At 40.0% G+C, this 11,561-nt stretch overlaps 1 protein-coding gene across 1 annotated transcript in view; it reads right to left on the reverse strand.

Moving 5' to 3' along the window:
- Positions 1 to 7,051, reverse strand: part of OPA3 (outer mitochondrial membrane lipid metabolism regulator OPA3) — a 51,246-nt gene extending 44,195 nt beyond the window's left edge. The window contains exon 1 of the mRNA XM_044055256.1: positions 6,109 to 7,051. Within this exon, the coding sequence (XP_043911191.1) occupies positions 6,109 to 6,250 (142 nt within the window). The 5' untranslated portion in view covers positions 6,251 to 7,051. The remainder of the gene's footprint in view (positions 1 to 6,108) is intronic.
- Positions 7,052 to 11,561: the final 4,510 nt, after the last annotated feature.

Raw genomic sequence — 11,561 nt, forward strand, 5'->3', positions numbered from 1 at the left:
ATTCAAGAAGATACTTACATTTTTTTAGAATAAACCAGTCATGTCTGGCTCAGGTCCTACTCTCTCTAATTTCATCTTGGTACACAGCACAAGTGCCCAAGTGTACTTGGTACACCAAGTGTTGGGCAATGATGGTGCGACCCTGCACTTCAACGAAATTATAATCTGTATAATAGTCCCTACAATACAACTAGTCACCAGGATATGGGTCAAGTGAGGGCCATAATATTATGGATCTTCTACTCTTTAACAATGGTAACAGGGAAAGAAAAAAAAAATTCAGTTCAATACCTTCCACTACCTAACCTTTTTTGATCTCTTCAACAGATACAGTGATCAGCTCAGGATATTTAACCTCTAGAAAATAATTCAAGAACTTCTCCCCATCTTAATCCGTCTTCTTCTGCACTTTTAGGAGATTCCAGCCCTGTCACAGCAATGATCACAGTGTTCCCTGCAGAGCTACACACATGTATACTATAAAAATTCTTTGAGGATCAATGGAGAGAGCAGACAGATATGGCTGACTGATTTTCAAGCATGCACACGCGCACACACACACACACACACACACACACACACACACACACACACACACACACACACACACACACACACACACACACACACACACACACACGTTGGTGAAAAGAATTTTTTTTTTACACTCCACCAAACAGGACCTTCACATTTGATCCCTATACGAGGAAACCACTCAGCCAAACAACAGTGAACCCCTCTGAAAATACACATATTATGGACAAGAGAATAGGACCAAAGTCCTTCTGGAAAGGTGTAGCCCAACCCAGTTAGACCACATTGCGGTACTGTAGTATACCAACAAACAAGGACGACTTCATTTGCATCCTCTATTGTAAGGAACTCACGAATGGGAAATCCACTAAAGCTTCTTCCTCTAAACAGTCCACATGCCGAGAAGTTTAACTGCCCAACAGATATCTTACATCAGCTGCTCGTACATATCCACAAAGAAGTCTATCAGGCATTAGAAAATGTGGCTCCTACTCTGCGAATGAGAAAGACAGTCTATAACCTATTTGTTTCCAAAGCCAACTGCCAGTAACACATACCTTCTATTCCCTTCAGATGGACAGAGTCATACTTTGGACAGACTCTCATACTTTCCATCAACAGTGGCAGCTAAAGACTTCAAAGCAAATAGGACAGGAAGCAAATAATGAGCAGGGTCAAATGAAATGTTTTGTGATTGTACTGTGGCAGGGATAACTTTGAGCCTGGTTACAATTTTACATAAATCACTAATCATATACTACTGCATATGCAACTCAATCTTCTAATAGTAGCTGCTGAAGTTCTAAAAACTAACTTGCCTAAACCTCAAAGGACTACAAACCACAACAAAGGCACAAAGCACATACAGCAAGTTAGACCTACCTCCTCACATAGCACAAGGAATCCCAAAGTCATGAATGCTGAGCCATTAAGGCAGGGAATGACCTAACCAAATATTCTTGTATAAGTGACTCCACTGCAGGACATACAGGATGTGCTTCTTACCAGCTTGGCAAGGAAAAAGTGATGGTTAGTTGTTTGTCTGGTGCCAGAATCTGTCACACCATGCAAGCACTCAATTCCTTGAACAAGCACCAGTATAACTATGCCGGTGTCAATGACTTCAGGTGTACCTCCCTGAACTATACAAAGAGACATGGAACACTAAGATTGTGTGTCCAAAGCAGTTATGAGTAGCACTGAGCAGCACTCTGCTTCTCCAAGGATGGTACTTCAGTAGGAGTAAAAGTAAATGGACTTCAATAACTGGCTTAATTTTTTGTGTCATTCAAAGGGGAGTCCAATATCTCTCAGCCTGGTAGGCTATGATCAACAGTACCCACTGCTTCATAAGGAATGGCCTGCATCTCCCCCTTTAGGGTTTTGACTATTGGCAAAGACTTTCCCATAGTGCTTTTGTTACACAGAAGAAAAACACGAAAGTGTTACTGACCAATGTTAGGAGCCTAAACAAGAAACTCCACTCCCTACAAGCCCTACTCACCCTAGAAAACAATGACATCTGAGTAGTGACTGAGACATTGTTTAAAATGTCAGTGTGCATTCCGGCTGTGCAGGGTTATGAAACTATCCAACTATAAACTGGGAAACCTATACCACCACTAGTGCGCAAGCACAAAGATTCCTGGGCTTTGTCAGTACAAATGTCCTGATAAATCAGAGTACCCACTATGGGGAAATAACATCTTGAATTTTGACCTTACTAATATGGGGCCATACTGCACCATCCCTTGCATACCTTCATTACTTGTTAGGTATGACCACATGGCTTTCTCCATTGAAATAAAATTAAAACCAGAGATCCCTTGCACCTACAGTACCTTTAGAATTTTCTTTTACGCAAACTACCTACTTCGAAGTGACACATTGGTAAGCTTCAAATCCAGTTAACTCCAGTGAATATGGAGAAATGCACGCCACACTATAACAAGTAAAGAGTTAACAGACGCAGCTGTACTTTGCAAGAACAAGCACATGGCAAACGCCAGAAACAAAAATATACAGTGGAACCATAATATCAACAAGCTTTACAATAAAGAGGAAGAGAATTATGACCAAAAATAAAGAAAGTAATTCCCAGAATGTTAGAGCCCTTGTCACTGAAAGGAGCTTAATAAAATACACCAAAAAAGTTTGAGGCTAAAATAGCTACCCAAGCCAAAGGCAATCACAAGGCCTTTTTCTGGCATGTTTGTAATCTCAAAAGCACTATGCAGCAATACGCCGAGCTGATACATTGAGGCTGAAGATATAGCGAATCTACTGACCAATAAATTTAGCTCTAACTTTATCCATCTCTACCCTCAGTCTGTCCCTCAAGATATACTTGAAACTGGCTCACTTCTAGTTATCACATAAGACCAAGTCTAAAAAGTGCTAACAAAAGCTAAAGATACTGCATCGATGGGTCCTGACAATATCCCTGGATGCATCCTAAATAACACGAAGCATGACTCAGCCACACCCCTAATAACACTGTTCAATCACTGCCGTCATACAGGTTTTGGACCAAGCAAATGGAGAACACCTAAAGTCTTTGCATTGCAAAGGGAGGACCTGCCACTGACCCATATGTCTGACCAGCCTCATATGTAAATCCATGGAAAAACTTATGCCCTGATAGGGGAAACTCCAAACACTGGACCCATTTCAGTTTGGATTCGTCAAGGACAGGTCATGCTTAGTCAACCTGGACAACTTTTCTGAAAAGATTATAAAAGCAATGATGAATGGAAAACAATATATACCACAGACCTCGACCTGGACAAAGCTTTTAGAACAAACCCCCCTCTCAGGAATAGTATAAAAGCTAAATAAACTGGGAATAAACCCCAGTGCCACCATGCCAGATTGCAAATTGGCTCACAGATAAGTTACCTCCAAAAAGAGACCAGTCACCGGTGGAGTTCCCCAATGTTCTGTGCTGTGACCACTCCTGTTTGGCATCTATTTTTCTGAAGTAAAAGCTAATAATAAAGGGCTCTGACTAAGTTTGCAAATGACAGCAAGCCAGGAGCAGTCACTAAATCACCACATAACAATACTGCAGGAAGCTTTTTTTTTTTTTAGGACAAAGAAATAGTGTCACAATCATAGACTGAAAAAAAAGAAGATTATCCCAGGAACTACCATATTGACAATACATCTCTAAAAGCTGATCCAGTTGGTCAGTATTTAGAAACTTATGTAGACGGTGGCATACCTTTCGACCAAGATGTGATCACTATCATAAAAACTCTTTCAATATTGCACAGCTTATAAAAGGATTTTGTTTAGCTCTAGGGATGCTATTGTCCCCCTTTACACAGCCATTACTAAGTCAATTGTTGTGCATAATGCCCTCTTTGGCATGTAATTGTCCAGACACATGCAACAAGTGAAACACCCACAGAATACAAGGCCTAAACAAGATGTCCTACATGGACCAACTGAAAAACCAGTCACTATATTCAATATCCTACAGACTGGTAAGCAGTGACCAGTATCTGTCATACAATCAACTTCTGACCTAATATTGATGGATTTACTGCACATTAGCAAGTCAAACAGCATCAGAAATACTTGGTCTGAGAATCTAAACCTCTTCTAGAAAATCAACAGAATGGTTTGTGGGAACATCTTTACATCAAGCAGAGAACACCGCTGCTCTGAACAGACTCCCCTATCCACATAAAACAAAGCTTGCCGCTGTTCATATTCAAGTGCAACTTGGATCTTTGGATGGGAAACAGAAAATTTACCCCGAGGACTACCCCCTGTACTACTAATGGACACAGGCAGCTCTTGCTTTGTCCCACGGATAAAGTCCCCTCAAATTATCTACAGTATAATCCCAGTTATTCTCTTTAGGGATAATATATAACTATCGACCTTGGGGTGGGTAATGCCAGTCTCTAACCAAGTGAGACCGTTAATTCAAGCACCAAAAGAGAAACTGTCTAGGCTTAAAATGATAGGAAAGTATTAGACTAGCTGTCTTTGCATATGAACTACTTGGCACCTTCTTATTCAAAACTCCTTAACCAGTTCACATTCAATTTTTTAGCAGAAAAATTCTCAATAAGGTAAAAAGATTCTAGCCTCCCTTCTCAGCCAGTCCACACCCCTTCTCTGCATGTTAACTACTTATCGAAAAGTGCAGCCACCACAGTTAATCCAGTCCTGGTCCCCAACTATGGGAATCCATTCCATCAATATCAGAGACTCAAACCTCCCTTCTTCAGTTTAGGAAATCTCTCAAGAATTATCTATCAATATCAGCTGAATACCACTGCTACCAAATACATATATTATTTATATCTACTTCTCTCTTCACTGAATACATTCTTTCCATCTTATATACGGTTATCTCTTTATCACCTCTTGATCTCACCACCAGCAAATTATAAGAAAACTCTGCCCTAAAGTTACTCTTCATGTAAAATAATTGAAGTATATAGTACTAGTATTTAAAATGCCTCTATTAACCTTCCCTTACAGGCATGCATTAAAAATGCAATGTAACACATTCTCAAGAAATGCATGTTAAACGTCATCATCTGTTTTACATCTAGGTCAAACGTCTAGCTCTCAACTTCACATTGCCAAAAAGAAGCACACCAACCCTCATTAATGTGGAACAAATGGGCAAAATGTGGAGCATACTTAACGGTTTACGAACAACTTCATCTAGGAAGCCAAAAGGTGGTTAAATACGCTGGTTTTAATTATAAAAAAAGATCATTTAATGAATTAACACGATTCATTTTTATTTACCATGGATATCAGTTAATAAATTCTTTCAATGTGTAACTTCAAGGAACATTAATTTTTAAGACCCTACACTTGAGAGGTATCCTTCTCATCCGCAATCCATGCAACTCTCAGCGAGATATTATAGACCTTGTCATTTACTGTCCTTCCAATCAGCTTAGCATAACATCTTTATCTACATCAAATTATTGGAAAACTGTTGCTTGTTCACACCTGGGTTGAGTTCATCCGGATCAATGCTCTATCTACCCTGGTTAACAAATCTAAACATACGTGTATACAAAACAGTGCCTACTGACTGGTTCAGGTAAGCTATTTAGAACTTTGATGCTTATGAAAGCTTACATATATAACTCATTTGTATTAACTCAATCTGTCTCACAAATAAAACTTTTTGCCCGATTATAGAAAGCATACGAATTTTTAATTCACTGCAGAAGATTACTGTCAAAGTAAAATAAGAGGCTGCATTTATCTTCAGTATGACCTAATGGAAAGAGACTTTTCTACCAAATTATGCCAGTCCACTCACTATGCATACTACCAGATAACTGAATAAAGTCTTTAGTCCGTAGCGTAACCTACAGTTGCGGCTACTAGTAAGCATCCAAACGTCATGAAAGCATCATCCATTCAACTCCTAGTAAACCACAAATGCCCGCCTACTGCAACTGTCAACTCGCTCCACCCTACCGAATTGACTCCGGAAATCGTGTCCCACATATTCAGGCATGTGAGGTGAATGTCAAAATACCCGGTCATACAAAACAAATGAGAAAAACTAATGTCAAACAGACTTACATTGTGCAGGTGGGAGGCAGACGTATGTTTTGAAAAATTCGCTTCTTCGAGCTCCAGCTTTAATTCGGTTCGCCACCGGTTTGCTCAGTTGTCGAATTCCCAGATACAGTAGTTTGGCGATAGGAAAAGCACCAACTACCATCTTGACACATTGACGTTATGCACGGCTCACGTTTTTTTTTACGTTTTACTGAACGTCATTAATTATTCATGAACATCCTTTACAACGTATGTTAGGAATTTAGTTAAGACTTTCTTAAAATATGGTTTTCATTGATCTTCAAAATAAGTCGTTGTTTTAATTCTTACATATATCAATATAAAATATGTTTTATATAATTCGAGAGGGGGCAGAATCAAAAATCCTTAGCACCGTTCTTTTACAACAATGACATGAATTATGATTTCTGAAATTATATTACTTCTTTTTCTGTGTATTAGTCCCCGGCGGTGAAGAGAAACCGCTCGGATGAAAAAAAAACAAACAGTCCATTCATAACGGTAACCTCCCAACACCAAATATCCCAATGTAAACACCACGCAGCGGTTAATTGACAAGTATTACACCACGCCCAACAACGATCGTATAGAAAGTACGTGGATCTTAAAACCCGAACCGTAAACCATGCGCAAATATACACGCTAAACGCGATAATAATGACACTGAAAAGAAAGCAATATGTTACTAATCAAGACGCAGGGCCGGTGTAGGCATTTTGGGGGCTCCCAGACATTTCCAGACTAGGTATCACCGCCACAACTCCTAAACTCACACTGTAAACTTTTTACGCACAGACATATTGTAACTATAATGCTCTTTTATTATAACAGGCCTGTCTCACAAAGGGACAGTTACTGGCATTTAGCTGTAACAGTGATGTTGTCTTTCGGCTTTTCCCGGTTAGAGGTCGCCACAGCAGAACTCCGGTCCGCAAATGATTGGCAGCTGATTTTTACGTGCTGAGTCGCCAGCCCTAACGCACAACCTTCAACGAAGGTACGCCCATTCACGCATGTCTTCACGCAGAAGACGCTGTAGCTGACAGTCGAACCGGACAGCGCTACCGCAGCACCGCCGCGCAAACTTTATGTACAGGTCTGGACTTAGGTGAAATGATGCTCTAGGCATGCTGTTTCAACCCCCACACACACGCGCGCGCGCACACACAACCTATTGCCCTCACCTCTGACCCCCCCCCCTTTCTTGGGCTCCCCATACGGTGCGCATCACTTTTTTTCTTATATTTTGTCTCATTGTTCAGCTTTTTCAAAAAGCCATAACTCTATATGCTCTTTATTTTTTTCACACAATTGATGGTTGAATATAAATTATGATTATGGAAGGAAAGTCACTGTTTCTGTTCAGGTCTAGTTTTCTTGTATCTGGCGATATTTTACTTTACTGGCTCACCAGATGCGCATTAGCAAGCACCGCCCAAACCCCGCCTCAGCTGGTTGACGCACCGCTGTTCTCATGAATAACCAACACAATGTAATTTTCAAGGCAGAAAATGTGATTTCCACATCTTTTCAGATGCAAATTTCAAAACAATTACATGGTTTTCCTTTGCAGGGGGCAGGCCCCCTGCATGCCCCTGTGGGGGTGCTGCGCCCCCCACACCCCCTGCCACTTGGATATACCAACTCCGGCTTACACAGGACCCACTGCTTTCCATTAGCAGCAGCATTGTAATACTCCATGACACAATTACGTGAAATATTCGGCAAATATATTTAGACATTGGCATGATGCATACAATGAATGTAGATGGGCAGCTGAGTTAGGCAGCCTTTACTTCTGAACGTTATGATTAACTTGTTTTAATAATTGTTAGCAAGCCTGTTGGAAATGCTGCTCATCTACAATCAGAGTATGCATGTCAGTAGCTAATATGCATGGCATGCCTTACTTCATATTCAGATTCGCTCGTCAGTCATCTGGACCACGCCCACTCCTGCGCGAAAGTGAAAGTGAGCCAGTAAAGTTTTAATATCGCCTTGTATCTTTTCAACACACATTTCCTGACCAAGACAGTGAGTACAGTAATCATTTAGGAAATAACTCAAATAGACACGGCCCAAGAAGCTGTAGGTTTACAGATGTTATTGGATACATTTTAGAACATTATCTTAGCCTTTTAAACCAATGATGGTCTAAACAAAAATCATTAGAAAGAAAAGAATTTCAGTCTTATTTGTTTTTTTCTTTCAAGGAAGACATAAGTTTTGCCCAAGGCTTAATGTTCAAAGCTGACAAAATAGTAGCTAAAAATAAACTAACAAGCCAATAGTTGTAGGAATACATAGATCCTATCTGGGAAAGCTGTCTGCCTCCCTAAACCCCCTTAAAAATAGTCACTGCCTATGCATCCTTCTGGTGTTAGACTGGGATGAAAGCAGAGGTTTAAATTGCTTCAGTCATATATTTCAAGTGACTGCTGGTATACATAATACATGGCATGCATCCTCACACCTCACCCCTAATCTTCAAAAGCAGTATATATATATATATATATATATATATATATATATATATATATATATGTGTGTGTGTGTGTGTGTGTGTGTGTGTGTGTATGTGTATATGTATGTATGTAGATATATATATATATATATATATATATATATATATTTATATATATATATATATATATATATATATATATATAAAAGTATATATGCCTGATGTGTGACTGAGGAAAGTGAAAAAAATAATGATTACAATAATATATTGAAATTTGTTTCTCCTAGACAGTACATTGTGCCTACACAAGCTATAGTATCCTTCTTTGTACACCTCTGAGTTCTGTGAGAAAAGTAAAAGAAAAAATGACCACGCTATCCTCGAATAAAACACAAGATATAATGACCCCATGCGCACACCTCTAAGGTTTGACTGTGATGAAAATTAAAGTAATAATAACCACCACACAATCCCCAGACACCCATAACCTACAGCACGGGCATGCACACATACACACGCACACACCTACCTGAGCAGGGCTGGTCTTAGAATAGGCATGGTTGAAAATGAAGGATATAATCAGGTTTATCCTAAAACGGTCATATCATAGCACTTTCTAGGTTAAAAAGTGTAATGAGAAGATTGATTAATTTTTTTCTCTTCATTTTTTCCAAACCAGCAACAGCTTTTATGGGGGCCCCCACAGAGTCAAGGATGACTAAGGGAGCCCCCCTGTATCCATTTATACAGTCTGAGGAGTGGGGTCCACCAAATACCAAGAAGATCTAAGTGTCTGAATGTTCTGTGATATATTTTCTCTTACTCTTCATACCAAAAACTATGTCCCACCTGAAATAATCTTTCACCATCTCTTCCCACAACAACACACCCATCTTAGTAGAAAGCCACACCAAACTGCTAGGAGTGATTACTGATGACCAACTAAAATTTGACCTGCATGTTCTAAGTAATATTAAGAAAACCATCAAAAACTTGGTCTCCTTTACAGAAATAAAAACTTTCTCTCTAGTTCAGCTAAAATAGTTCTATCACATGCCTACCTATTACCAACCCTTCTCTATGGCTCTCAAATTCTCACCAACTTACAGGCTACACTTATTTCTAAACTTGAGCCCACTTATGACAAGGTAGCTAAATTTGCAGCTGAACTAGCATACTCTGCTCATTACTGCTTAGCACTGAGAAAACTGAACTGGCATGAATTCCTCCATAACCTTCTACTCTCTCAGCTTCTAATAATTCACTCTGTACTATACCAGCCCTCTTTCTGCCCCAGCATCACATCTATCATCTCTCCATACACCCCTGCTAGATCACTATGGCGCTCTGAACAACATCTCCTCAATAGTCATAAACCCAAGATCAACATAGGTAAGCACCTTTAATGTTGTTACCCTGCTGAAAACTGGAATAAACTACCACTAGACATATGACTCATTAGACCCAAATCTAAATTCAGTAGGGCAGTAAAAACTTACGTAAAAAAAAGCTATGCCTGTGCTAGCTCCCTCCCAACTGACCCATCTCTCTAATGTATCCTATTCTCTTTTCTTGCTACTACTTCAGTGTAACTCTACCTTTTTTCTTTATTGTAACACTTCTATCCACTTTTTTAATCCCTCTGCTTGTATCCTACACTTTTAAACTTATTTTCTTTCCATACTTGACCATATCTTCCTCTTTTCACAGTCAGTCTACTTTATTTTTGGTATATAACTTTACATTGTTAATAGACTATTCTGTATTATTCCTTGTACTCTCCTCTTTACTTCCTCTTTCTGAATTGTTGATTCTGTTTGCAGTCTGTGGTAACTTGTTATTCTTTATGTCTATGGGATATATTTTTATATTATTATAAGTCAACATGTAATGTGATCCTATCTCGCCTACATTCTCTACAGATGGGTTCGGAGCCGATCCTCGGCTCCGACTAGGCACGCTATACTATAGAACGAAGTCTCTTATTGGCTGAGTTACCTCATATCCCAAGGTGCACCACTACTGCTTCCCCAGATCTCGTTTGCCGCTTCTACAGCATAGACGTGGTCTCGGACTTGGCTGAGCTAAGTGCCTCTTAGTGATTTTTTTCTGTCAGAAATTTTGCTAAAACTTACCCAAAAGCTGTTTTAACAGCTACTTATTGTTGTGTGATTGTGTATCTTAGGTTTTTTTGTGGTAAATTGTGTTTTTATTTGAAGGAAAAGGATCCTGTTTAAGTTGGCCCTACCCACGCGTTTAATTAGAGCTGTTTAACAGCTACTTTTTGTGTAACTGTATAGTTTAAAATTTTTTGAGGTAAAATTGTGTTGTTTTTTTGCTGGCAAGTGATTCCGATTAAGTTAGAGGGACCTTGCCTTAGCATACCTGTTAATTTTTTCTCTTGATAGTTACAGTGGAAGTAGTTAGCCATGTCTAAAGAACATAGGCCATCTGGATTCAAAAAATGTTCGAAACGCAGTTATAAAATGTCCATTACGGATGACCATTCCTTATGTGTATACTGTTTGGGGCCGAAGCACCTCCAGGAATCCTGTAGCGTTTGCCACGCTTTTTCCTCTCGCGTGCTCCAAGAGAGGAAAAATAAGTTGATTTTGAAAGGGCTTATTCCCTCCTCCTTTGAGGAAGCCCTATCTTCTTCTTCTTCCCCGTCGAGGAAGAAAAAATCTTCGGCTCCGACCAGTCCGTCGGAACCGTCATCAAAAAAGTCAAGGCAGGCTTCTCCGTCAGCTCCATGGACTTCAGAGCCGAGGGCGGAACTGTCTGCCTCGATGTCTCCAGCCTCGACTCCTCTGGCTTCGGAGCCGAGAGCTAGGGCATCGAGAGGCGAGTCATCTCCATCGGCTCCACTGCCTTCGGAGCCGATGAAGGTTACCCACTCAGACTCTTCCCCTTCGGTGCCGAAGTCCACATTGGCTCCGAGGGAAATTGCAGTGGTGATGGAATCTCCCTCGGCGCCGATACTTCTCGA

Source organism: Protopterus annectens, chromosome 1.part0 (assembly GCF_019279795.1).
Source record: "Protopterus annectens isolate FY-2018-M chromosome 1.part0, PAN1.0, whole genome shotgun sequence".
NCBI lineage: Eukaryota > Metazoa > Chordata > Ceratodontiformes > Protopteridae > Protopterus > Protopterus annectens.